This window comes from Epithele typhae (assembly GCF_022376455.1).
Source record: "Epithele typhae strain CBS 203.58 chromosome Unknown BXZ73scaffold_95, whole genome shotgun sequence".
NCBI classification, from domain to species: Eukaryota; Fungi; Basidiomycota; class Agaricomycetes; order Polyporales; family Epitheliaceae; genus Epithele; species Epithele typhae.
Window position 1 is genome coordinate 49,582 of NW_025954286.1, and position 25,391 is coordinate 74,972.

At 60.3% G+C, this 25,391-nt stretch overlaps 8 protein-coding genes across 8 annotated transcripts; 3 read left to right on the forward strand and 5 right to left on the reverse strand.

The window, feature by feature from the left end:
- Positions 1-848: 848 nt before the first annotated feature.
- BXZ73DRAFT_55529 (integral peroxisomal membrane peroxin-domain-containing protein) lies at positions 849-2,701 on the reverse strand (the record flags this gene model as incomplete). Its single annotated transcript, XM_048021360.1, has 3 exons — positions 849-1,178; positions 1,241-2,414; positions 2,478-2,701. The coding sequence occupies 3 exons, from the start codon at positions 2,699-2,701 to the stop codon at positions 849-851; spliced, it is 1,728 nt and encodes a 575-aa protein (XP_047872220.1).
- Positions 2,702-2,965: 264 nt separating this feature from the next.
- On the forward strand, positions 2,966-4,540 carry BXZ73DRAFT_92959 (HAD-like domain-containing protein; the record flags this gene model as incomplete). The annotated part of the gene is made up of 9 exons (XM_048026540.1): positions 2,966-2,996; positions 3,101-3,150; positions 3,204-3,289; positions 3,349-3,367; positions 3,427-3,495; positions 3,554-3,729; positions 3,785-3,833; positions 3,891-4,323; positions 4,371-4,540. The coding sequence occupies 9 exons, from the start codon at positions 2,966-2,968 to the stop codon at positions 4,538-4,540; spliced, it is 1,083 nt and encodes a 360-aa protein (XP_047872221.1).
- An 801-nt stretch (positions 4,541-5,341) lies between these two features.
- Positions 5,342-7,352, reverse strand: BXZ73DRAFT_81929 (MFS general substrate transporter; the record flags this gene model as incomplete). The annotated part of the gene is made up of 13 exons (XM_048023607.1): positions 5,342-5,433; positions 5,490-5,573; positions 5,629-5,660; positions 5,722-5,779; positions 5,837-5,888; positions 6,081-6,207; positions 6,237-6,610; positions 6,666-6,750; positions 6,807-6,884; positions 6,948-7,009; positions 7,050-7,078; positions 7,139-7,152; positions 7,216-7,352. The coding sequence occupies 13 exons, from the start codon at positions 7,350-7,352 to the stop codon at positions 5,342-5,344; spliced, it is 1,224 nt and encodes a 407-aa protein (XP_047872222.1).
- A 1,534-nt stretch (positions 7,353-8,886) lies between these two features.
- BXZ73DRAFT_81930 (uncharacterized protein) lies at positions 8,887-9,584 on the reverse strand (the record flags this gene model as incomplete). Its single annotated transcript, XM_048023608.1, has 3 exons — positions 8,887-8,943; positions 9,005-9,496; positions 9,546-9,584. 3 exons carry the CDS (start codon positions 9,582-9,584, stop codon positions 8,887-8,889), a joined length of 588 nt encoding a protein of 195 aa, XP_047872223.1.
- Positions 9,585-11,772: 2,188 nt separating this feature from the next.
- BXZ73DRAFT_106942 (uncharacterized protein) lies at positions 11,773-16,291 on the reverse strand (the record flags this gene model as incomplete). Its single annotated transcript, XM_048016777.1, has 16 exons — positions 11,773-12,011; positions 12,063-12,547; positions 12,598-12,902; positions 12,980-13,256; positions 13,306-13,511; positions 13,565-13,626; positions 13,678-13,834; positions 13,886-14,231; positions 14,283-14,539; positions 14,590-14,691; positions 14,742-14,768; positions 14,822-14,950; positions 15,004-15,514; positions 15,567-15,680; positions 15,731-15,977; positions 16,030-16,291. The coding sequence occupies 16 exons, from the start codon at positions 16,289-16,291 to the stop codon at positions 11,773-11,775; spliced, it is 3,726 nt and encodes a 1,241-aa protein (XP_047872224.1).
- A 754-nt stretch (positions 16,292-17,045) lies between these two features.
- On the forward strand, positions 17,046-18,431 carry BXZ73DRAFT_106943 (asparaginase; the record flags this gene model as incomplete). Its single annotated transcript, XM_048016778.1, has 6 exons — positions 17,046-17,274; positions 17,333-17,385; positions 17,436-17,509; positions 17,553-18,030; positions 18,123-18,273; positions 18,334-18,431. 6 exons carry the CDS (start codon positions 17,046-17,048, stop codon positions 18,429-18,431), a joined length of 1,083 nt encoding a protein of 360 aa, XP_047872225.1.
- A 462-nt stretch (positions 18,432-18,893) lies between these two features.
- BXZ73DRAFT_55524 (uncharacterized protein) lies at positions 18,894-20,154 on the forward strand (the record flags this gene model as incomplete). The annotated part of the gene is made up of 4 exons (XM_048021358.1): positions 18,894-19,357; positions 19,412-19,459; positions 19,511-19,868; positions 19,939-20,154. The coding sequence occupies 4 exons, from the start codon at positions 18,894-18,896 to the stop codon at positions 20,152-20,154; spliced, it is 1,086 nt and encodes a 361-aa protein (XP_047872226.1).
- A 2,225-nt stretch (positions 20,155-22,379) lies between these two features.
- BXZ73DRAFT_81933 (uncharacterized protein) lies at positions 22,380-25,110 on the reverse strand (the record flags this gene model as incomplete). The annotated part of the gene is made up of 8 exons (XM_048023609.1): positions 22,380-22,459; positions 22,488-23,119; positions 23,177-23,269; positions 23,651-23,829; positions 24,010-24,493; positions 24,532-24,769; positions 24,878-24,955; positions 24,978-25,110. The coding sequence occupies 8 exons, from the start codon at positions 25,108-25,110 to the stop codon at positions 22,380-22,382; spliced, it is 1,917 nt and encodes a 638-aa protein (XP_047872227.1).
- Positions 25,111-25,391: the final 281 nt, after the last annotated feature.

The window sequence follows — 25,391 nt, forward strand, 5'->3', positions numbered from 1 at the left end:
GTGAGCAACTTCCGAACGATGTCCCGGTTCACCAAGGATATCGCGAGCGAGGTCAAGCGAGTCATGGAAGGAAGGGTGTCGAGAACCTGGGGACTACGCCACGCGTAGTCTTCGCCGTCAGGGAAGGCGAGCGACTCGAGCCGAGGTACCTGCAAAAGAAGAGAGGAAAGCTGGGGAGCGTGAGGAAGAGGACATCCGGGCATCCAAATCCAAGCTGTACGGGGAGTGGGAGGAACACGGATGTTGCGGATGTAGTCGGAGCGTGGGCGCTGGAGATAAGAGTCGCGAGCAAGCGCGAAGTCAATGTTCGTTAGATGGGAACCCCCTTTGTCGAAGTGAAGTTGCAACGGGAATCCAAGAATGTGTGGCATAACGACGGAGTAGTGTGCTTTGGCAGTGAGGGAGAGGGAAAGAGCATCTGGTGCATCCAAGAGGCGGACTATTTGTTGAAGCACTTCACCATCAAGAGAGTGCCACCCCCGCATGGTTGTGGATCTGCAAGGAGTGGAGGGGGTATTGTTGAGCGATGGTCGCGGACGAAAACGAGGAGTGAACGCACCTACTTGTCCCTCTCGAGATAGGAGCATGGGCGGTCGCGGCCGTTGCATCATCATTCGCATGTCCTGAATATGCAGACAGGAGAACCGGCTCCTAAAAAGGGCGGATAATGCAAGAGTAGATAGACGCTGTTGTGCGAGTTAAATGCTTCGCATCACAGTGATCTCAGCCCGGCACCAACGGATATTGTGGCTTGGTTTCGAAGCAAGAGGCGGAGGATAGCGTTGGAGGCGAACCAGAAGGGATAGTTTTACAGGAACATACCAACGGAGTTGACACACTACAGCCTCCTACCCGTTTCCCGCCGCACCCTTAACCGCCGCCTTTAGCCTCTGTGCCAATTTCGACGTATTTTCCGACCCGGAATCTGTTCGTGCGTGTCCGGATAAAGACCCCCCTTCGGGCGCGTTCCCGTTCTCGATGACGCCCCGTGGAGAGAGTGGGAGCGTTGAGAGGACTGGGGATACTGGTTTCGGTACGAGGGGGAGGCTGTCGTTGCTGCTGACGCTCGAAGAGGGCGAAAAAGGCTCGTCGCGTTGCACACCTAATTCGCCAGGACCGACGATCTCGATGCTCTCCGTAAGGACAGCGACGCGCGTCCACCGCCGGTACCTTGTGTACTGACCACATACACTCGCGTAAGGACCAACAAACGCAGGAGCAATAAACGGGAGTGACGCACCTTGCCCATCCCGCCTTTGCTACTCGTGTACTCCCACTTGTTGTCCGCATACATCCACCCGTCCGCGTCCGTGCATGGCTCGTCCTCGTCCTCCTTCTCGTCCGCCCCGTCCGCGCCATGCGTGTGATCACCCTCGTGGTCGTCGTCCGTCCGGTGCTCGTCTGACTCGCGCTCCTTGCTCCCTTCCTTCTCCTCTTTCTTAGCGCCCTGTCCCGCCGCCACCGCCGCCGACGCGTCGAGACTGCCCCCGCGCATCTTCCCCGCCGCCTTCAAGATCCGGCTCGCGCCCACCGCCGCCACACTCTCCTCTTTCGCACTCGGGACGGGTCGTTCGACCCGGACGCTCCCACTCGCGCCCTCCTTGCGTACGACGACGCGCCATTCCGGTTCTTCCCACCGCCAGCGTGCCGTGCGCTTCACGCGCTTGTTCGGGTTGCCGTCTGGAGTCGGGGTGTAAACCGTCGTCGCAGCCGGCAAGGAGAATGCTGAGGGTGGGGCAGCAGGTTGCTGTGAGGAGGAACACCAAGAGGGCCGTTCGCCAGGGAGGAGCGCGGCAGTCCAGTCGAGGCCCATCCACCAGCGCTGGTTTTCGTAGAGGGTGAAGAGGAAGCGGACAGAGGTTTCGGGCAGAAGACCGCCGTCGAAATCCTGTGCGGGATCGGAAGTGGTGGTCTTGCCGAGGAGCTTTGAAGAGGAAGTGGCAGACGCAATACGCGCGTCGGCTTGTGACTGGGGAGAGCGGCCACGGGTGGCGAGGGGCAGTGGAAACCCGGTGAGGCGGGCGAGAATGCGGTAGGTGAGCCAGCGGAGGTGAGCGCTGCGAGTTAGTGCTGTGCGGACGAGAGCGGCCCAGCGAGCGCGCCAGGTGAAGACGACGGTTCCCGCCAGAGCGAGGAGAACACGGAGGTGGATCAGGTGAGTAAGGAGGAGATAGGGTACAAGAAGCAGCGCGAGGACACGTATAAGAACAGGGGGTGAAGGGATGGCCTGTGGGGAGAGGAAAGCGGAGGTGGGTCGCAGCGAGGGTAGAGACGGGAGGAGGGCATGGATGGTGGTGAGGTCGGCGATTGCGCGTTGGATAGTGTCTTCTGTCACGGGCGGCGTGGCGGAAAGAGGGGCGGGGTAGAGTCGCGCGCGGATGAAGAGAAAGAGTACGAAGAGTGGTAGGACATATCTGTACGCGTCGACACGGATAAAGTCGGTGTATGCGCTTTCGGGGACGACGAGGATGACGTACCTGACGGCTATTTCAGGAATCAGACATACAGCCCACCAAAGCGCAAGCGCGAGCCAGCAATTCTGCCATGATGCCCTCCAAGTGAGTATCTGCAGCAAATGGCGCGTCCTAGCAATGGCCGGAGAGAGGCCGGCGAGTGTGGTTGTGAGGGGCGACGGGAGTGTGTTGAGGAATTCGACGAGTGGGGCGGAGTGCGGCAACTCGTCGTTTGTTGCCTTTGACATCTGGTTGAGCAACGCTGGCTAATATACAGGCAGGCAAGAAGAGAGGGAGGGTGTGGGTGTGGGTGTGGGTGTGGAGGTCATGGAGGGAGAAAAGCAAGGCAGACGAGCAGAGGGCGACGAGGGGGGTGAATCACAAGCCGGCCGCTGCCGCGGTTCCCCGCACGCGTGACGTATGCTGCATGGGCGCTTCCGCCACGTCGCCTCGAGGCCAGCGCTTGCTCTCCTGGATCTGTGCCACGACCGGCCCGATGTTGTCAGCACGACATGGCCTCCGCGCCATCCCCCGGCCCCCGCCGTGCGTTCAGAGGACATCGAGGAACTGCCGGAGACTCCTTCAGCGTACGTTACCCGCCTTTTCCCTTTCAGAAAGGTCTATTACTCACCCGCAAAGACTGACAGACCGATCTTCGCCGGCCCCCCTACCACCGCTCGTTTTCACCTTTGACATAGTTCGTGCTCACAACATTGCCACCCATTCCTCCTTTCCACTCACGTCTCTCAGGATGGCGTTCTTATCAGAGGCGCACAAATTATACCAGCGGCCAGGAAAGCTTTCGACATGCTCAACGGAAACAACCCCATGGGCGTGTACGTTCCATCTGCCTCACCCACACCATCGAACCTCAGAAACACTAATTTAATTGCAGAAAAATACCATACATTCTTGTGAGGTCTCAAAAACATCGTTGCTCGTCCACTCATTTGTTCATACGCGCACTTCAAAGCTCACTAACGGCGGAGGAGTCGGCGAAGAGGCCCGCCGATTGAAGCTCAGTAAACAGCTCGGAGTTGACGTCAGTGTTGGCGTCTTTTCAGTCCATAAAACCGCTCATTCAAATGTTTTGGCGACAGCTGGACGTCGACCAGATAGTACAAGCGCATACCATGCTCAAGTCCATCGCCCACAAGTACGCGGACAAACCCGTCCTTGTCCTCGGAGGCCGGACCGACGTCGTACGCAAGGTTGCGGAAAGCTATGGCTTCAAGCACGCGTATACTACCCTCGATGTTCTTGCTTGGAAACCCGAGTACGTATCGTATCCGCGTTTTGCCTCACATCGTCCTGCTCATCCTGCAACCCAGAGCATGGCCATTCCACGAACTCACGCCCGAAGAGCGCGCCTCAACTCAAGTAAGCCCCTTCTCCTTGATCTTATCAGACTTCTCTGACAACCATGTCTCCTACCAGTCCGTCGACTTCTCCACAACCCCGCTCTCTGCCATTTTCGTCTTCCACGACCCGCGCAACTGGTCCCTCGACATTCAGATATCCCTCGACGTCCTTCTCTCGCACGGCTTGATCGGAAATACCCACCTCCTCCGTGGTGCTTCGCCACCCGCGATCGACATGGTGTTCTGCAACCCGGACCTGCTCTGGAAGAACGAGTTCCCGGTTCCTCGCCTCGGTCAGGGCGCTTTCCGCGACGCTTTCCAGGCCGTGCACACCGCCGTCACGGGCGCCAAGTACCCTCACGTCGTCCAGTACGGCAAACCGACGCGCGCGACGTACGCGTTCGCCACCCGCGTTCTCTACGACCGCCTCGCCGCGCTGCAGGGCGGACGAGCGCTCGCACAGGAGCAGCTCCCGCGCGTGTACATGGTCGGCGACAACCCCGAGTCCGGTTTGTGTCCTCCCTCTCCTTCGATATGTCGTAACGCGCTGACACAGCTCCAGATATCGCGGGCGCGAACGGCGCAGGGTGGGAGTCCGTGCTCGTTGAGACCGGCGTCTACGACCCCGCGGAGGGTCCACCCGCTCATGTGCCGACGCACATCGCCACGAACGTTGCAAGTGCGGTACAGTGGGCGATCGAGCGCGAGATGAGTGCAGCGCAATGAGCTTAGAGGTCGGTGAGCACGTTCGAACCACTAACCGTTCATGGGCTAATGCGAGCTCGGTTTGGACTAGAAAGCAGGCCCATGCCGTTGTTCGTCCATCTCTCCTGCTGCGCGAATTTATTGGAAGCCCCTAGAGCTACAACAGCATACCCATACCTTTCCGCAACTCTGGGAGCGAGCCATTAATAGTATTATGGCAATGGCCGAGGTTGCTCTTCGACAGGTACCGGTGTATGCACTGTGGTTCACACTCGTGTCCTCAAAGAATGCAGCGCGTGCTTGGTTACACAGTACTGTGACCAAACATGCCAGAGAAGAGATTAGCCTTTCCACAAGTACGCTCATTAGACTGTCACTCTTGCTGGAGGGAGGAAGTGGGAGTACTCTGAGATTGAGGGCTCCCGATGGGAGCAGGGGCGGGCGCCCGACGCGTCGGCGCATCGGAGTGGGTTCGCGGCGGACGACCTTTTGGTGCGTCTCTGGGACATGCTGGAGATGCCGCGGCCTTGAGGTGGGTCCTGCGCACAGCTCAAATCACATGGACTGTAGTCGCACATTTTTCGGCTGTCTGTTGTAGTTACGGTGTACCCGGTACAGGATCTTTCAAGGGTACATCGCGAGTATAGACCATCATGGCATGTTTCGGAAGACACACGATATGGCGCACGAATACAGACATCTTAAGGTGCTAATAGATACAATCTAATCTATACAATCCTTGACGAGCTGGCAGTCTACTTCGGGAGCTCATTCACCTCCACCGACACTTCCGACGGCGCACCCACGGAGTCCTTCTCGACATCAGCCCGACCGGCTTGAAGCCGTCTTCTTCGGCAACGACTGAATAAGGTTGTAGCGCTCGCATAGCACGCCGTGCCGACAAGCCCGACGCACTAGAATCCGCAAGCCGTCAGGGGCTTCGACCATCACGAACGAGTTCGGAACTCACCCCGCTCCAAACCGCGGGCCGCCACCAGATGAAGTCGCGTGTGAGGAGCGCCCGTCGATGGGGTGCCGACGAGCGTGCCAAGCCCTGCATATATAAGTCTCAGTAGCCTGCCATAGTCACAAGAACGAGGATCGCGCACCACAGAAGAACAACGCGATGCCGAGGCGTGCTCTGCGAGAGGCAAGTATCCTAACATAGCGACTTTCTTCTATGCGAGCTGGAGTGCACGCACCCGATCTCAGCAGGGTTGTCCGTCAGCTCCACGATTTGCGGCGCGATGAGAGAGATGTCTGCCAAAGCTCGTTTGAGTCGTCGTGTAGCATGCGCCAAACCGGAGTGTCACTCACAGCTACCGCCAAAGAGCCAAAGAGGATCGCGATGACGATGATGCTTGTGGCGCTCCCCAACCCGATCATTCCGAAGATCACGACCGAACACGCGAACGTGGCGAAAGTAGTCATATGTGTCACGCCGAATCGGCCCACTACGAATCCCGGTGCGATGCGACCGAGGATGGAGGGACATTCAAAATAACGAGCTGTTGTCCGACGTGAGCGCCCTCGCACATGTGCCAAAGTGGCAGATACGTACCACGTTGAAAGAGAACGAGGCGCTGCGACCGTGCAGGAGCGCGTCGAGCTGGAGGTAGAAGAGGGGATAATAGTACGCGATGATGAAAACCGTCATCCTGCGCGCCTCGATGATCAGCGAAGGTGCACTAGACGGCATCAAAGCGCATGCACTCACCCTGCCGTCGTCCACACATAGGGTCCGTCCCGCATAAACTTGGCCGCCTTCCGCCAGAGGCTTTCGTCTGAGCTTGGGTTGCCGCGCTTTTCATGCGTCTTGTCTCGCACGACGAGGCACCCGAGAAGAACGATGCCGGTGATGAGCGCGGCGTTGGCCCGGGCGGCGGCCTCGAATCCCCACTTGTCGAGCGTGCGGTTGAGCATGACCGGGTGGACGACCGCGCCCACCGAGGATCCCGCGGCGACGATGGTGAGTGCGGTTGCACGGGCGCGACCCGCAGAGGGCCCAAAGCGAGCAGATACAGCAGACATGGAGGGAACGTAGAGCAGCCCGCCTCCGAGGCCGGCACCGATGCCTTGCGCGAGGAGTATCTGTCAAGGGCGTCAACATTCTCGGCACGAGGCAATCTGCTATGCAACTGCATACCTGATAGAAACTACCCTCGTGCGCTAGAGATAGCAAGAATAGGGAGACGGCGGTGAGGAAAGAGCCGGCGTATACCAGATGGTAGCTGCGTGGAGACCAGTCAGCATGCGGCGATGGAGCTGGGCCCGAATGAGTGCGCACAAGTATCCGCGGTCGTAGAGTGGCCCGGTGAGGATACCGGAAGAGATGACGATGAACGCATTGATGCTTCCTATCCACCTGCCGCACAAATGTGACGCTAGTCAGGACGAGGGACACGGGGGACGACAAAGGGAGGCATACGAGATGACGGAGGATGAAGAGTCCTTGAGGTACACACGTGTATAATAGTCTGTCCCGCGACTCTTCAGACAGAAACGGAAATACCCAACCCAAGTTACGTACCCTGATAAACCCCGAAGGAGGCGGTGTATCTGCGGAGTTGAGCACAGTCAGCCAGCATGTCAGACCGAGCAGAAACGAGGTGGACTGACCCGAAACAACACATCTGAAACAAAAACCTAGAAGAATTTCAGCGTTCGAAAGACACGAATGCATAAAGACCACACACCCGGCCAAGATGTTCAACCATGTTTGCCACCTTCCCTCGCTGGATCCCTTGGCCGGTGCGGGCGGGGTATTGGTCCCGTCTGTAGCGTTCCCAGAGTCTTCGGTGGTGACGGTTGTCCCGTCCTTCGACTTGTCCATGGCAGGTGCCGTCGGGAGGGTGGCAGAGGAGGGACGGGGAGACGGGGGCTGGCTCGCGGGTTATATGCACTGCACCAGCTGTGAGAGAGTTGAAGGCGGATTATACACGTGTGTGCCATCATTCTTCTTGAGTTGCGGCGGGTGGACGAGGCTGATAGCACTGGTCTGAGAAGACAGAAGCAACCCGCCCGGGCCCGGAGCATCAGGCCTTCAGGAATCAGGAAGCTCTGCAAGTCACGAGCGTCGTCAGCTCACTTGCAGAAGGCCGATATAGAATGCTCTGTCGAGACACCTGCCGATGCCACATTGCACAAGTATACAGCCTGAACCAGGATGCACTTGCAGCGTCAGGTGAGTCCAAGCATCCTTGATAGAGCCGTGTGGTGAGCGAGGGCAGAAGTGAGACCGGAGCACAACTGCCCGAAGATGATCAGATAGAAGCTCCCGGTATCGGAGTTTCACTATCTACTGCGGAGATCCAAATTGACACTAAGTTCGAACGGCGACTGGCCATCACACCACAACGTTGCACAACACATGTTTCCCCTCGCGCTCCACATCCCGATCGTCTTCTTTTGACATAATCCCGTATCGAAGCCACGGCAAACGTGCGCTGTGAAGCAAACTCCCGGTGCACATGCGGATCACCCCAACAACCTGTTCTACAGCCCTTTGCATACTTAGTATGAATCGCGCGTGCGATTCTGATGTTTGTTCCAAACAAACACAACCTGAAAAGTCAGGGTTGTGACAGCTAGTTTGACGGTTCCGTGACGTGCTGTCCGAGTTGTCGTTCTGCTGCCCTCGAAGGCCGGATCCCCGTATACTTGTATACATGTACAGGGCTGTAAGCACGACAGCCACACACACGCTGAGCACGCCCACACATCTCTCCTCAGTTTCCCCTCAATCGCCTCATACGCTCATCCCCAACGTCACATCCGCCTGCGCAACCGGCGATGCGCTAGCCTCCGGCCCTGGCGTCTCCCTCGTGCGTGCGCGTCATCGCACCCCGGGAATACGCCGAGGTTCGAGAGCTCAAATGCCTCCGCGTCCTTCTTATTTGCGGCCGTGGATCGTAGGGGAAAGCAGCTGAGCTTTTGTGAGAACGTCGTGAATGGGTGAACAGACCGATGGTGTTGCTGAGCGGGCACTTTGCTGAGGCCCATACTTGGGGCAATGCCAAGTGCTGTGCAGAACGCGGTCGTTGGGAGCGTCAAGAAAAGTGGTCATTGGAGAGCAAATTGTTGTCGAAACTGGAAGCGATGCAGTGAGCATCGGGAGGTTCCGGCCCGCGGATTCCCGCGCCCTACGAGTATGTGCTACTTACTTGCTCGCAGGTCTCTTCAGACTGCAACTTGTGTTGTCAAGCAGCCCTTCGCGCACCACTTATGTGCTGCATGCGGCAGACACAGAGTCACTGGACAGGGTACTAGTATCAATTTCCTTCGCCCGACTAGCGGTATAGTACACAACGAATCATCGTCCCTGAACGACATCAGTCTCCGATTTCCAGGCTTCATTTCTCAACCTTCTAGTGGCTACTGCGAAGAACGCCCTCCCAGCTGCCCCACACCTTCAGCTGGTCTTCCTGAAAAAGGACATTTATCGCCCGTCAGTCTCCGACCCTCAACCCCGGCATGCGTACTCACTTCGTCCCAGGTCGCCTTCCACACAGGGTGCGCCTTGATGTCCTCCACGTAGCGCCTCAGGCGCGCGAACTTGGGGCCTTCATTGAGCTCCTTGAACGCCGCGGGCCCCGCCCCGGCCTCGTACTTGCCGATGTCGTGCGCGAAGAACAGCCACGCACGAACCAAGAACGGGCCCGTCACCATCTCCGCCATCGACCACTCGGCGGTGACGAACACAGGCTCGCCCTGCTTGGTGCCGACGGGGATGGGCGGGAGCTGAGCCTGGAGGCCGACGAAGGTGTCGAGGAGAACGGAGGGCGGCTCGCCACGGCGGAAGACGAGGCGCCAGGGCTTGGAGACGTACTTTTCGAAGTGCTCCGAGAACTCTCGGACGCGGGTGCGCTCGAGGAGGGACTTTGGCTGGATGCTGGAGTCGGGGTAGAGCTCGGAGATGAGCTCGAGGATGGCGAAGCTCTTGTTGAAGAGGACGCCTTCGTACGAGACGGAGGGGACCTGAGCGGCGAGGTGAGCGTCGTCCCAACCGCCAGCGATGGTCACTCACGGTTCCCCCAGGGTGCAGAGTAACGAACCAGTCGGGCATCGGGGGGAAGGGGGCATCTCGTGTCTCTGGCACTCGGACTTGGCGGTGTCGAGCGCCAGCTGGATGCGCTGCGCGTACTGGGAGTGCTGGAATCGTCCACGGTCAGTATTCCTGCGTACGACTCCAGATGATTGACAAAGCTCACCACGTTGGTGTAAAAGACAATTTTGCTGTGGGCAGACATGTCGTCGGCTTGGTGGTGGAAGAGTGCGGCCGTGTTGTGGATGGGACGGTGAAGCGAAGAGCAGTTGTTGGAGGAGAAGGCGTCGAGACTCTGGTTTTATACGCCGGGGGCTGGGAAAGAACCACTAAACCACACGGTAAGCACGAGCGTCTTCCTGCGCTGGAAAGACATGACTCGAACGCTGATAGACAGGCTCCTACCCAGCCGTCTGTTCGAGTTGAGTGTGCCGGCGCAGAGCGTGCCCCGCGCCCGGCGGCGCGGCAGGCCCTACGGGCCTGAAAGCAATCATGGTATGTGGAATGTAGAGTACCAATAGAAGGAATAGAATGCCAGGTGGGGCCGGGCCAGGCGGGCCCACGCCACCAGGTCACGGGAACACACTCAGCACCGGGCACACTCAACTCTCACAGACGGCTGGCTTCAAACATTGGTAAACAACGGAGCCCCGGCGCCGAAGCGCCCGCAACGACCAGAACGGGATCCTCGGGAGTGCCAGGCCGAGCACGAAAAATCCTCGGGACGTCTCTCATTTAATGACAGGCATTGCGCACTCACGCGGCCCGTCGTGTCGTGCTCGTCGTGCAAGGGCGCATACATTGAGTGAATTCGTACATTCTTGCCTACAGCCATGCCATCCAGTTCCGCGCAACGTGCGATCTCAACACAGTGGTTTGAGCACAGCGTGCGCGATCTCGCGCTCTTTGCAGTAGCGATCCTCGTGGTCTAGCGTGGAGGAAATGGTGTTTCTGGAGGATGTAGGGGCCGTTGAAGAGGCCGCGGAGAGCTCAGTGGATCCAGGTCTGTCTCGCTCTACTGCCTTGTTCGCCCGCTGCCCACGGACCCTCATATGCTTCGCTGGAAGCGCAGCCGGCTCGTGGGCTGCCAGGCTCCAGCGCGTGCCTGCGGCCGTGGGGAGCACTGGGGGCGTGCACTAGCTGCGCGTACGCGACGCGTAGCTGTTCGCACTCGGTGAACCGACCGTCGTCGGACGCGTCGCACATACATGAAGAATTCGGCTGCATTCCCAGCCATTTCTGCCTTCGGAACCTCCCGAGGATCCCGTTCTGGTCGTTGCGGGCGCTTCGGCGCCGGGGCTCCGTTGTTTACCAATGTTTGAAGCCAGCCGTCTGTGAGAGTTGAGTGTGTCCGGCGTTGAGTGTGTTCCCGTGACCTTGTGGCGTAGACCCGCCTGGCCCAGTGTTCTATTTCTGTTCTATTCTTTTGTATAGCTGCATTCTATGGACTAGTATTCCTCTCGCAGGCCCACAGGGCTTGCCGCGCCGCCAGGCGCGGGACGCACTCTGCGCCGGCACACTCAACTCGAACAGACGGCTGGGTAGGAGCCTGGCTGATAGAGTTCCCGGCACCAACGCGGGCAAACAAACGGATATCTTCACCTCGCCGACCTCGTCGACGTCATCAACGCGCGGCCCCCTCGGCATCGTGCCGTGTGCGCGCAGGAAGACACGCACGTGCCCAGCTCCACATATGACTTGTATTGTCGAGTCACTTATGTTTAAGTTTAGCCAGTCACTACTATGCCCCACGATGCACTCACGGACCCACTGCCGTCTCCGTGAAGGCTCGACGCAGAAGCGGGCCCAGACCCCTCGTGGCCACGGTAGCGTGTGTGGTGCGCAGCATAGCGGTGGCAGACTCGGAACTCGCATCCCCTCGTCTGCGGCTGCAGTAAGCAGCTGAAATCCCGGAGGCTGACTCTCACCTATTACAAAGTTCGCTGATGCTGGAAACTGGAGAATTCAGTTCATCAGTCTCACCGAGCTGTTTGCCTCTCAGTACAGCAGGCCCAGGGGTAACTGCTGCTCGGCAGGACGAAATTACTAATCCATTGGGTTCGAGCTTCACTACGAAGTTTAAAACATGTGAATACGTCTTCATTGGGGTATAGAGTGAAAGCCCGGATGCACAAAGATAGATGTCGAACGACTTCGATGAGTATCACCAGTCCGCAGGTATCCCAATCCTTGGTATCATGCACGCGCATCAAGTCGAGCGCGTGCCAGCAAGCGTCATCAGCACCTTTTCGATCCTGTCCATCTGCACGGTCAGCGCAATGAGCTGGCCCTCTACCGACGTCAGCCGTTCCTCCGCCGTCTTCGCCTCACCCGCATCTCCGAGCGATTCCGTGCAGCGCACCAGGGTATGCGTCGCGAGGTGCTCGTCCACGTCGCACCCGCCCTTGTTCTCGTCGCACTCCCCGCACACGAACACGTTCGACTCCACTGCTCCCAAGTCAGCGCCCCTCTCCTCGCTGCAAAAAGCGGCCAACGCACCAGGACAGTCAACACAGAACCAGCACGGCACCGCCGCCGGCGCGTGACACGACACACACGTCGGCGTCGCCGCCTTGCGCTCCTCGAGCAGGCCGTCGCCAAAGTCCCCGTCGAACCGCGACTTGCGCTTCCCCGTCGCGCGCCGGCGGAGCACCGCGCTCTCGAGCGTGTCGCTGCGGCTCGCGCGCGCGCCCTTGCCCGCGCCCGTGCCACCGAAGAGCAGCCCGCGCGCGTACTCGAGCCCGGCCGCCGCCGCGCGGAGCACGCGCCCGATCTCGCGGTGGTAGTGCAGGTTCGCGCGGATCTTGACGAGGTCGTGCGTCGGCACGTGGGGCGTCTTGAGGTCGTCGCGGTGCTTCGGGAGGACGACGGCGCCGGCGCAGGAGGGCGCGTCGTGCAGGTTGATGGTGGTGCGGGCGCCGCAGGAGAGGCAGACGAGCCAGGCGCCGATGATCTCCTCGTTGCAGACGTCGCACGGGAACTCCCTAGACGGGCTGGTCAGAGGCTGGAGGGCGAAGCCGGCAACTAGACGCACCCGATGAGCGGATTGGACGGCGTTTGGCGCAGCTGCTCGCGCGCAAAGCAGGCCCGGATGTCGTCAGGCGTCAGCCGGCGGTACAGCGCAGAGAGCGCCCGCTTGTCTGCGTCCGACGTCGAGCCGTCCGCCTGGTGTCGCAAGATGTCGAGGTACTCGAGCCTCGCATGGCGCCGCTGCCTGATGTACGACCACGAGAAGAGTCGTCTGCGTGCCTCGTCGAGCGACGCCATGAGCGCGTACCGCCAGAGCGCACGCGTACGGTTCGCCTTGTAGGAGTTGAGAGACGGCCGCGCGAGGAGGATCTCTGGGGCCACGCGCGAAAGGTAAAAGGGCCACGGTCGGTCTTCGGCGCTCGTTCCCCAAGTGCCCCGAACGTCACCGCGTCCTCGTCGAGCCGCCCGCGGAAGTAGAGAAGCCTCTCGTCGTGGTCGTCCGTTGCCGGGTACGTCTGCGTGAATGAGTAGCGCACGAAAGTCGCCCCCTCGACCTCCTCGATCTCATACGCGCCGACGACCGTGTACGCCTGTCCTTGCGCATCGGTGCCGGAAGCCTCGAAGCTCGGGCTTTCGACGCTTCCGGACGGCTTGAAGACGAGGGTGAGGATTGGGCATGTCGGCCATCGACGTTCGCCAATGAACCCATTCCAGCGACCGAGGCTGGAAAGCATGTGAGCCGATACCATGGATGACGAGAATGGAGCCTTACACCCTGTTGAGCACATCGTCTGGAGTTGGCATGATGTCATCCTCAACGACGGCGTACAAACCATCGGTGGCTATGGGGTAGTTCAGCGGTTCGCTGACAGCGACTGTGTGCTTCTCCTCCTCTTCGTCATACGGCCGCTCGGTGAACCGAAGTTTGCGAAGGTTCTCTAGAGACCAGAACTTAGAGCTGTCATGCCAGTAATCGAACTGCGGGACGATCAGTGAGCGTGCCCGGCAGATAAACCAGGAGAAAGCTTTACCAGTTCGCACGAATACGTCTTGAATTGATTTCCGGGATCCAGTCGTTGCTGGACAAAGAGTGCTACGGACCTTGTAAGCACGAGCGAAACCCACACTCCAAAGGTCAACCTACCTGAGAGATCATCATGCCGCTCGTCCACGGCATCAAACAGAGAGAGCATGCTGATCGCGGAATCTTCGAGCTCCTTTTCGTCGATGAGAGTGTTGCGAGCGATGCGGAATATCTCAAAGTCCCGTCGCATGAGAAGGTACAGAAGAGGCATGATGAACTGGGATGCGATGTCAGTCATGAGCATATACTGCGTGCAAGGCTGCCATACCTGCTCGATCCTTCCAGGACCTGTGATAAGTGCAAGTGTTTCAACCTCGTCGATTTTGTACTTGGCAGTCTCCAGACCCTCCCGGAGCCGCTGCTCTTCCCCGTCGACGTAAGACTTGAACCGCTCGTCTAGTGCCTCGGACTGGTACGTCGTCGCGAGGGACGAGGTAAGCGTGCAAACACGCTTCCAAACCAATCGCAAGTACTTGTCGACCGCCGAGCGGTTCGCGGGGTGTATCTGTGAGCGGATGGCGAACATCTTCGAGCCCATCTCGACGACCTCGTCGCGGTAGCGCGTCGACGCGATCTGCCAGCCAATCGCCCAGTACGCGAGCCAATGCGGAAGACTGACGTGCGCGTGAGTAACGGTCCGTCTCTCAATCCCCACGATCACATACCTCCACTCTTTCGGCCTCGAAGACGTGAAAGTGTTGACCTCTGCTATGGTCACGAAGCCGCTCGCGTCGTCGTCGAACGCCTCTGCGATCGCTTGCAGCCGGTTCATGTTGATCCACTCGAGTGCCCACTCATCTTGGTCGCTCACCCGGGCGGGGTCGTCGCCCTGCTGGCGCTTCATGCGGTGCTCGACCTGGGCACGGTACCGATCGCGAAGGGCGGTAACAAACTGGCGACTCGCGCCCTTGGGTATCCATGTCTGCAAAGATGTTCATATCAGGTTTGGGTGCGTGGAACATGCGCGCTTACTAGCTCGGTGCGTGCTCTGCGCTTCTTGTCCATGATGATCTGGCGGTAGTAGTCGCGCAGCGCGAGAACAAAATGTCGCGACTTGACATGTCCGGGCCAACTCTGCAACAGATCTTTCAGTAACCCATACGGTTGTTCCGAATGGTACTTACCATTTCCTTCCAGATAGCATGAATTTCCTGCGCAGACTGTCAACACGCGCAGCCCACTCAGAAATATCGTCGCAGCTCACCGGGTCAAAGATGCGGTCGTGCGCCCCCGCATTCATAGCCGCGATCACCCGGTCTCCTTCGTGGTGCACCGCGCGCCGCACCTCCTCCATCAGTTCGCGCTGCTGGATGCGGAACTTGCGATCGAACACCTCAAAGTTCTTCGGATCGCCGCCTCCGGGCCCTCTGTGAGCTCGCGTTTGACGAGCGCCAGCTCCTCCGCCTCTGTTTCGCCGTCCCGCCCGGCGCCCTTCGCCGCATCGCTGTCCGGCCCCACGTTGTAGTACAGGAGCTCCTGCAGGATCGCGTCGTCCTGCATGACCTTCTCCGGCCCCCCGCGCTTCGCGACGATCGCCGCCAGCTCCAGCTGTTCCGGGGTGGTCGCCTTCTGGAAGTACTCGAGCACGGCGTCGAGCTTCGCCTCGAGCACGTCGAGCTTGCGGTTCGCGCGGTCGACGCCCTTGCCGGTGTGCATCGCGAGCGCGAACATGAACTCGCGCCGGCGCTCGATGAAGAGGTCGATGTGCCCGCGCAGCGTGTCGTCCCAGGAGCCGGACATGATGACCTTGACGACGGAGCGGGTCTTGAGGTAGGTGTCGCAGACGTTGGCGCAGGCTTTGATGTCCGTTGCGGTCTGGATGACGAGGTTCTGGAGGCGGGCTTTGATCGTGACGCCGCCAGGGCCTTTGGAGTCTTCGTCCCTGATCGTGCGCAGTCTACGATGAAGTGAGTGGGCGCGCCAAAGGAACGTGAAAGAGGAGTCCTGACTGGAGAAGGGCCTCCATCGTGTCGCGCATCTGGCCGAAAAGGACACCGATCTTGCGGTCGTTGTCTGCGCGCTTGAGGTTCAGCTCGATGACGACCTTGAACGCATAACGGCCACTGTGATGAGACGCAGTCAGCACTGTTGGTGAACCGTGCCGGGTCTACACGCCGCACCGGCAATGAACGGATGGATCTTGGACACGTCTTCGAGCGCCTTCACGATCGTTGGTAGGGACTCGCTGAGCTTGCTGATCCCGTCGCGGACATTCTGGAGCTGGTCATCGTCTGCGAGCCTCGCTGTGACCACGCTCTTCCCCGCTGCCGGCGTAGACACAGTAGTATTGTGGGCACCAGTAGTGGTGGTATTGTAAGCGGCCGTGGACATCGAGGTCGACAGCATCCCAAGTCCGGTGACTGCGCGTTCGCGTCAGCACCGCCTCCAGCTATTTTGAGAGCACTCGCGTACCAGCTTTGTTCTGGATGCTCAGCAGCATCTCGTTTTGCGGGCCAGGGAGAGGGCCGCGACTGGTATCGTTGACGGCGCGGAACGCGCTGGCGATCTCCCGTCTCGTTTCGGCATCGTTTGTGCGAGGACGACCGAGGGTGGACACCGCAGATGTGCGTGGCCTGACGTCGGGAGGAAAAGACGGCGGTGGCGGAAGTTGCTTCGCTGGGAGGTCCGGTGGGTTTCCCGGCGCGGAGCGCTTGCGATGGCGGAAGAGCGGCATTGTGGACAGCGAAAGACTGGCGAGGGTGGGATATAAAGCCTGCAGGGTAGCGCGGCGGGTTTCTAAGGCCGCAGAAGCGGTGAGCTGGCAGATCCTGCGAAATGCCCTTGCACCTTCTATACCAGTTCAATATGCAATGCTTGCGGTTGAGGTATTGAAAGGAGTGACTGAAGAGAGATGAGTTGGTTTCAACTTGAACATCAGAGTTTCTCGGACTGGACTGACCGAAGTTCGGATTGTGAGGCAAGCTTCAAGGAAAACGTGTGAGGATGCTGATGAAATGCGTATGCTGCGGTTGAAGCCCTCAGAACCGAGGGTAGACCTGTCTTGCCACTGACATACCGCGAAGTGCAAAGAGCGAAGGCAAGTTCAACTTTCAAGTCATTGGGCGCTTCTACGTGTAGAAACGCAGCAGGCACTGGGCGCCAGGCGTTTTCCCTGTTTAGACATCCTCGGCAGAACGTCGGGCCTCGGCGAAGGTGGCCGATTCACCGAAGGTGCTACTAGCGCGCATTCCTTCTGACACTTTTTCTGGCTCTACCATGCACATCCCCTGCTATCCTCCTTCTCTGCCTTGAAGGAATACTATGATGAAAAACCCAGAGACCCAGGAGGCCACTAAAGTTCGACACTGAGAATAGTCGTCGGCATATGGGGAAGAAGGAGCATCCGCCGATAAGGGCTACACAATCATCCGTGAGGCTTATTCCCACTTTTCAGCTCGCCCTCGCTCCTTCACCTTCTTGCCACCATCATGCCCACCAGCAGTGAGAAGCTTGCCCCTTCTCCCGCCCCCACAGACGCCAAGTTCAGGCTGGTCATTCATGGCGGCGCAGGGACGATGGACAAGTCTCGCGCCACCCCGGAATTGCGCAAACAGTACAAGGCTGCGTTGCGACACGCGCTGCTCGCCGGGTACGCCGTTCTGAGCGCAGGAGGGGAGGCCATGGACGCGGCCGTTGCTGCAGTGTCATCCATGGAAGGTGCGTCTGCTCCCTTTCTTACTGGCTATATGCGCCCTGGACGCACCTTCCACTGCAGACTGCCCGCTTTTCAACGCCGGCAAGGGCGCCGTCTTCAACGTGGGCGGAAAGGTAAGCTCCCTCCATTTGCGCATATTCAATCCCCACAAACACTGCTCCAGAACGAGCTTGAAGCATCCCTCATGCTGTCCAAGCCTCCTGCGAGCCACCCTCACATCCCGCCGGAACGCCGCGGGTTCGGTCTCACCCTCCTCACGCGCACTCGCAACCCCTCGCAGCTCGCGCGTGCGCTCTACCTCTCGCCCGACTCCGCCCCGCACACCATGCTCTCCGGGGAGCCGCGAGGACCTCGGCAAGCCGCTCGGCATCAAACTCGTCGACCCCTCCTACTACTTCACCGAGAACCGCTGGCGCGAGCACCGGCGCGGACTGGGGCTTCCCGAGGAGCCTCTTCCTCACGCCGAGACGCATGACTTCGCCTGGGACGCCGACCTGCCGCTCGAGGAGAACGCGAACAAGCAAGTCCCGGACGCGCTTTTGCCGAACCCGAAGGGCACGGTCGGCGCGGTCGCGCTGGACGTGCGCGGATGCATCGCGGCGGTGACGTCGACGGGCGGGCGGACGAACAAGCTCGTCGGGCGCGTGGGCGACACGCCGAGCATGGGGTGCGGGTTCTGGGTGGAGGAGTGGGAGGTCGACGGGTGGGCACGGAAGATCTGGCGCCGCATGCGGGGCGGGGAAGCACCGTGGCCATGGGTGTGAGTGGCACGGGTGACGGCGATGTGAGTATCCTTCGTCTTTCGCGCGTCGCATCTGGGAGGATACGGCTGATTTTTGTGCTGCTGTAGTACTTCATCCGGCTTGCGACGGGCGCGACAATTGGACGGCGCATGAAGTACCTTAACGAACCTCTTGATGTCGCCGCCAAGGCGTGTGTCGAAGAACTCCGCCGAGACGGCGGGGTGGGAGGTATCATCGCCATGGACAACACTGGGAACAGTAAGTCGCTGCTGAGGTTTGAGCCGGGTTATGTGCTGACCCTACCCCGACGCACTCCAGTCACCATGCCCCTCAACTGCTCCGGCATGTACCGAGGATTCGTTTTGGAAGACGGGACACCGAAGACTGCGATTTTCGATGACGATGAACTGAATTAAGTGCGTGATGACAGCACTCTGAGACTCGACACGGTTCTCATTGCACTACCCTCGCACTTTTAGTTACCTACCCCCTTGAGCTTGACACGCTCTTTGCCAGTATGCCCATTTCCACCTATGTTGGAAATTAGTTTCGACGGGGAGGATATCGATGAGCCTACAAAGCCAACTCCCCATGTCCTCCAAGGCTCGCACGTCGTGCAGCATGTCTCACATGCGACGACCCATTCAACTGCGACTTGTTGATTCATACGAACCAGGTCGAGTTGATGCTGCAACTTTAGAGTATTGGAAGTTGTAGATCACACGTTCTGCTGTAGTAGTTGAGCTGTATGGCAATGCGCCTTTTGTACGTCGGCCTTCCGCTGCTCATCAACTCGACTGCGCTCTTGACCGGCGCGCAGAGACCGCAGCGCCGCCATGCCAAGCGATCGTGAGGCCACAGGCGCGTCGAAGACGCCGATGCTCCCTCTCCCCGTCTCCCTCTCCTCGCTCACTGCCCGGGGCGGTCGCCTCGGACACCGCTACTCCCGCTCAACGCACGACGTTCTCCGCACTCGCGCGCGCGTCACCAACCTCTCCGTCCTCCTCCTCGCTCTTTCGCTGCCTGCTCCGTCCTCTCAACCTCTCGTACTACTTTGCCTCGTCGTCTTCCTTCGCCCCCGACCGCGGGTACAAGCTCCCCAACGACGCAGCCGAGGCCACATGGGCACACGACGGGCCGTACGCACCCCATGGGCGATGTGGGAGACGGTCGCGCGGGATAGGAAGCTGGAGGGCCTGGACCATCTCGTGCTCGTGCCCGGACACGCGGTGTGGACGGGGAACAGCGTGGAGGAGGGGCTGGACGAAGACCACTGGATCCTGGAGCCGTACCAGCGCGGCGGCGGACGCGTGCAGGCCTTCGTCCGGCACATCCTCGCTGCGTGCGTCGTCTCCACCGCCGTCCCATCCGCCCAAGCTGACCGCTGGCCACGCAGGTCCGACATTGCTCGAGCAGACACGCACGCCCTCCTTGTATTCAGCGGGTACGTCTCCCGTCCTCTCCCCCCGTACCTCTCTCCAACGCCCCCTCCCAGTGGCCAAACACGGCTCGCGGCGACGTCAACGGAGGCAGAGTCGTACCTCCGCCTCGCGCACCTCTCCTCCCTGCTCCCCTCCGCGTCGTCGCCCGCAGCGTCGCCCCACACGCCCGTGCTGCGCGCGACGACGGAGGAGCACGCGCTGGACTCGTTCCAGAACCTGCTCTTCTCCCTCGCGCGCTTCCGCGAGTACACCGGGCGGTGGCCCGCGCGCGTCACCGTCGTCGGCTACGAGATGAAGCGGCGGCGGTTCGCGGAGCTCCACCGCGCCGCGCTGCGCTGGCCCGCGGACCGGTTCGAGTACGTCGGCATCGACCCGGACGGCGAGGACGCGGCGACGGCCGCGCAGGGCGAGGTGAGTCCGCTTGCGCACGCAGCGACGGGCCCTCCCGCAGTCGTGTGCTGACGCGCGCCGCTTGCCGCAGCTGCAAAACGGCTACAAGCCGTACAGGGAAGACCTCTACGGCTGCCACGGCGTCCTGCTCGCCAAGCGGCGGTCGCGGAACCCGTTCTCGCGCTTCCACTCGTACTACTCCTCCACCCCAGAGATCGGCCCGCTCCTCAACTGGTGCCCTGGCCGCCCAGACGGGGGCCAGACAGAGATCTACCCCGGGCCGCTGCCGTGGGACGAACCCAAGTGAGGTCGACATGCGGGGGCGGAGGGACTCGTAGCTCCAGAACGAAGGGTGTCTGCACCGTTGGTGATAGATACGGCACCCGTTGTATATGTACCCGGGCTTTGTGTATCGGTAACGCTTTGGTAGGATATGCTCATCGTTGTTTTCGTCGCTTTCCCTTGTTTTTGCCGGATTTTGTATGATGGCCACCTCTTCGTTCGCCTTCGCATGCCACGACCGCACGCCAGTCTCAGGGCCCCGCACTTCATGCGCTCGGACTCAACGGCCTGCCACGCCGTCAGCCGTGTGACGCGTCATCCGTGTACTAGACGCTCACGCATCGACAGAACATGTGCAGACATGTCTTCGCGGGCAAGCTAATACAACTACTTCATGATTGTACATAATACAAGGACGTTCAAGCCCATGAATATTTGCTCCAGTGTCCTCCACCAACACTTCAGTCTCTGAAAGCAAGATGTTCGGCAACGACTCACCACAAGCTCACGGCATCTCCACCATCTCCCATGTGCGCTCCAGCATCTCGTCGATCCTGAGCGACGTCTTGTACGGCCTTTCCAGCCCCGAACCGCCCGGCTGCACCCAGTTGAAGTTCGGCACTTCCCTGTACACCCACTTCTTCCCCGCCCGCACCAACACGCCGCACACGAGCCGCGCACCGTTGCGCGTGTCCTGCGGCGGGCGCACGATCGCCGGCTGCTCGGCCATGCTCGCCAAGACATCGTCATCGTGTAGAGCACGTCCTCGAGCACTCCACGTCCGCCGCGGACAGCGCGCGGGCGGGGCGCGGAGGCGGTAGATCGGGTACGCGCGCACGACGCGGACGTGCACGTGGCGGCTCTCGACGGAGAACTTGACGGGCAGGAAGCCGAGCACGGCCTCGGGTTGGTGGGGCATGCGCCGAAGAGCCTGCCGCCCTGCGCGGCGCGCACGCTCCAGAACGGATCCTCCGCCGAGGGGCTCGTCGCTTTCGGGCACGGGGGGCCGTCCGAGGTGCCGGCGCCGGCGCCGGCGCGGCTGGGTGGGTCGAACCAGAGCACGGTGTGCGCGTGCAGCCGGAACCTGGCGGACGGGCTCGCGGTGGGGGGCTGCTCTCTGTCGATGAGTTTGATGCCGAGGTAGGCGTTGGAGTGCACAAAGTGATCCGCGGTCGGGACCGTCGCTGTGCTGTGGGCGACGGCGTTGGCCATGAGCGTAAACGCGTGGTCGTGCAGGGTGACCCAGTCGCGGATGGCGGCGTGAACGCGGCATAGCACGGATAGTGCGGCAAGAGATGCGCTTGAAGCGGGCTGGCGCTTTTCTGCTGCGGGACGCAAACCGCTCTGTGGGCAGTGTGAGTGCAGTCGGAAGCAACAGGTTGGATGCCTACCTGTGCTCGGGCCAATCTGCTTTCTGACAACCTTGGCTGCAGTACTTCGTCACCAGGCACGCGCTGCACTCCTTCAACGCACGGGAGCGCAGACCACAGTGCATACAGTGATGTTGAAGCGCGACGTCAGCGACTGTGAGAGCCTGGTTCGGCCCTACGATCGCGGAACGAAAGGGATGGAACTCCGCTGGTCCGTCGTCTTCCGCATGCATCTTCCACCGCTGGCGACGCCGTAGTCGAGATCTTCGTGGGCAATCGGAAGGCGACCTTCGAGCGAGGCGACCAGCGCATGCAGGCGATTCGGGCGGAGTATCAAACTTGGGCACATGACGTCAATGCTGCACGCCCCACCAACACCGAGCCACACCGAGTCGGAGCAGGCGTAGACAGGCAAGACGCGCGGGCCCACTGCGCACCAGATTCCCCGCGCGTCCCGGTGTGCTCCTTCGCATGAGCGTGAGGTTCTTGTTCATGCGCGCGAGGAGGAGAAGGGTCCAACACAAGCTGACGATGGAGCTGTCTACGAGGCGGCGGACGGGTCAGTGAAGATAACCGGTGTTTTACGCGCGTGAGCTTCGACGCCACTAGCTACCGAGCTCCCTCCGAGTCCAATACTTGTAGCCCTCCAACACCATCGTCCACTAATTGTTCGCCATCGCTGCTCTGGAGCCCGCGACGACGAGACTCGCATCAGCCTCGAAACTTGAGTCCGTCCGAAGTCGACGGCTCACCTCAGGATCGCGGCATCTCCAGCATCTCCCAGAACCGCTCCAAGAGCTCCCGCGTCCCAAGCCCGCTCTGCCCATACCGGTCTTTGTCGTCCGGCAGCGGGAACCTGTCCCAGTCGAAGTTTATCGGCTCATGGAACACCCACTTCGTCTCCCAGCTTGGCACGTGCATCATGAGACCAGCCGTGAGCGGCGGCCCTCGCCTCGGGTCCTTCGGGGGCGCACGACGAGCGACGTACCGCCAGCGGTGGAGAGGATCATCTTGAAGACGTTGGACACGTCGTTGAGCACCGCCAATTCGCCTGTCGACAGTCTGTCGCTGTCCGACCGGCCAGGCCCAGCCCGTCGGAGGCGGTAGATCGGGTACATGCGCACGACCGCCACGCCGAGCTCGGGGACCACGAACTCCACGGGGAAGAAGCCTATCACAGACCCGGCGCGTTCAGGGTGGCGCGCTTGAAACGCCGCTGCTTGCGCCTCGCGAAGGCGCCCGATGCTCCGCCACTGGTCGTGAGGCCATACGGGGATCTGGTCAGCCTCGAAGCCGTGGGAGATGACTTCCTCGAAGGTGAGCGCGAACGAGGCTGCCGGACTGGTCGTGGGAGGGTTGCTTGTGTCGGCGAGAGTGAAGAAGAGGTATCCACCGCATCGTATCATGTCTTGCACTGTGGCCTTTCCCGGGCTTGACTCGATGATCCCTTCGACGTAGGGCTGCATGTGGCTAGTCGCGTTGGCGGCGACCACAAGTGTATGCTCGTGGATCTCAAGCCAGTCACGGATGGCTGAAGCAGCGGCAGAATGACATGAATAGCGGGATAAGACGTTCTCAGAACACAGTTGAGGTTCTCGCTTCGTCGGGACGCAGACTGCCCTGCAGTAGAAAGTGTCGGCATGTGAGCGGGATATAGAAGATAAAAGAAATGCTTACTTGTGAAGAGGCCAGTCGGTTCGCTGGCAGCTACGACTGCAGTACTTCGTCGTCACGCATCCGCTGCATTCCTTCAGCGGGCGAGAGCGTGAGCTACGACCACAGTGCATGCACCGGCGTCGAAGAGCCACGTCATGCGTCGCCACGACAGACGTATTCGGCCCGATCACGGCGGAAAGAAATGATGTGCGTTGGCGCCCGGGGGAGACATCTTGATTCTCGTTCGTGTTCTGCATCGCATGCGGTGAGATCTCCTCTAGAAGCTCGGTGCTGGAGTCGACGTGGTGGATTTCGGGAGAAGTACGACACCACGCGGTGGCACCGCCGGCGCCTCCACGTGTTCATCACGTGGATTCGGCTTGCACCTGCGGCCTCACATCCGTCGTGCGACTGTCGAAAAGAGAGCAGACTTCCATCGGAGAAAGGGTATCCCAAAATTCCAACCGAGTGATTGGTGGACAATTGGTCACGTACCTCAGAGCTGTGGACGATAAACACCGTTTCGTCATGTAGGCAGCAGGGTTACCATCGCGCCAGCTGGTGCATGGGCAGTGCGGGAGGTATGAACAGAGCACAGTCCGCACATGCAAGCCTCCCCACCGCGTGAAGAAGCGAGATCCGAGTCCAAAGTTCGTTGAATTTGGTGGCACCACCTGGTATGTACGACCCAGTGATGCGACTCAAAATGAGCCCACTCCCCAACCTTCATCCGTATGCATCACCCCTGAAAATCATAGCTGTATAAGTGACGGGCGCACTAGCGCATGGTCATGAAGCAAGTCCGACTGCTCACCTCAAAGCCGTGGAATCTCCAGCATATCCCAAGTACGCACCAACAGGTCGTACACCCCGAAGCCGCTGTTGAAGTACCGCTCCGTCTGCGGAGTCCGCATCGCCTCCCAGTTGAAGTACTCGTGCTCCTCGTACACCCACCTCTTCCCCCGACCGCGCACCATCTGTCCGCCCACGAGCAACCCCCTCCTCGGGTCCCGCGGCGGGCGCACGATGATAGCTGGGTCGCCGGTGCTCGCAAGAGCGACGTGAACATGTGGAAGACGTCTCGAGCACGGCCATCTCGCGCTTCGTCGGCCGCTCCTCGCCACCCCTCGCGCGACGCAGGGGTAGATCGGGTACGCGCGGACGACCGTCGTGCGCAGGCGCGCGACGAAGAACTCGACGGGGAAGAAGCCCAGGATCTTCCCGGCGTCGTCCGGCGTGCGGATCGCGACCTCGCGCTCCCGCCGCCCGCGCGTCGTCTGGAAGCGGTCTTCCTGCGCCTCGTTCCAGAACGGGGCGTTCTCGGTCGGGACGCCGTGGCTGAGGCCGCGTGCGCGGTCATCCGGAACTTCGCGGACGGACTGGCCGTGGGGGGTTTTCCGGTGTCGACGAGCTCGATGGAGAGGTAGGCGGCGGAGTCGAGGATGTCTCGGACGGTGCAGGTCCTCGGGTCTTGGTCGATGAGCCCATCTCCGTACGGCGCGAGGTGAGCAGTGGCGTTGGCGGCGAGCGTGATCGTGTGTTCGTGTAGGTAGGCCCAGTCTCGTATGGCGGATGCAGCCGCAGCGTGACTTGTGTAGCGAGACAATTGGTGTTCTGCGAATAGTCGCGTGCTCTGCCGTGTCGGGACGCACACTCTCCTGTGATTGTGCAGCAAACGTGTCATGACAAAGGGACGTTGATCAGATAGCCAGCAAAGCTTACTGTGAGAGTCCCAGTCGTTCTCTGGCAAGCTCTTCCGCAGTATTTGGTTACGATGCATGCGCTGCATTGCTTGAGCCCCTGTGAACGCCATCCGCAGTACATGCACCGGTGTCGGAGAGCAACGTCGGCCATTGTGTTGATACACATGTCTGGCCGATGGTCGCAAAGACGGTTGGAAAGACATTGGTGGATCGCGGAGACCACTCTGGACTCCCTTCACCATCCTCAGGCATCGTGATGATATGTCGAGGGCGAAGTGGCGGCGGGCAAGTGCGAAAGCTGAGTAATCATCCCTCAGCGCTCAACGACATTTGCAGCGGCCAACGTGGCACTCGCGTGGCATATGACATCATAGATCATTCCAACTCGTCCTTGCAATCCGATGCGACTCCGGTGCTGATCGACAGACGCGGTGTCTTGCCAACGAACTGTCGGTGTTCAGAGGAGAATATGCCCCAATAGACCGTGTCTCGTCGCCATGCAAACCTGTGAGCCTGCCTCCGCGAGCCCTCAC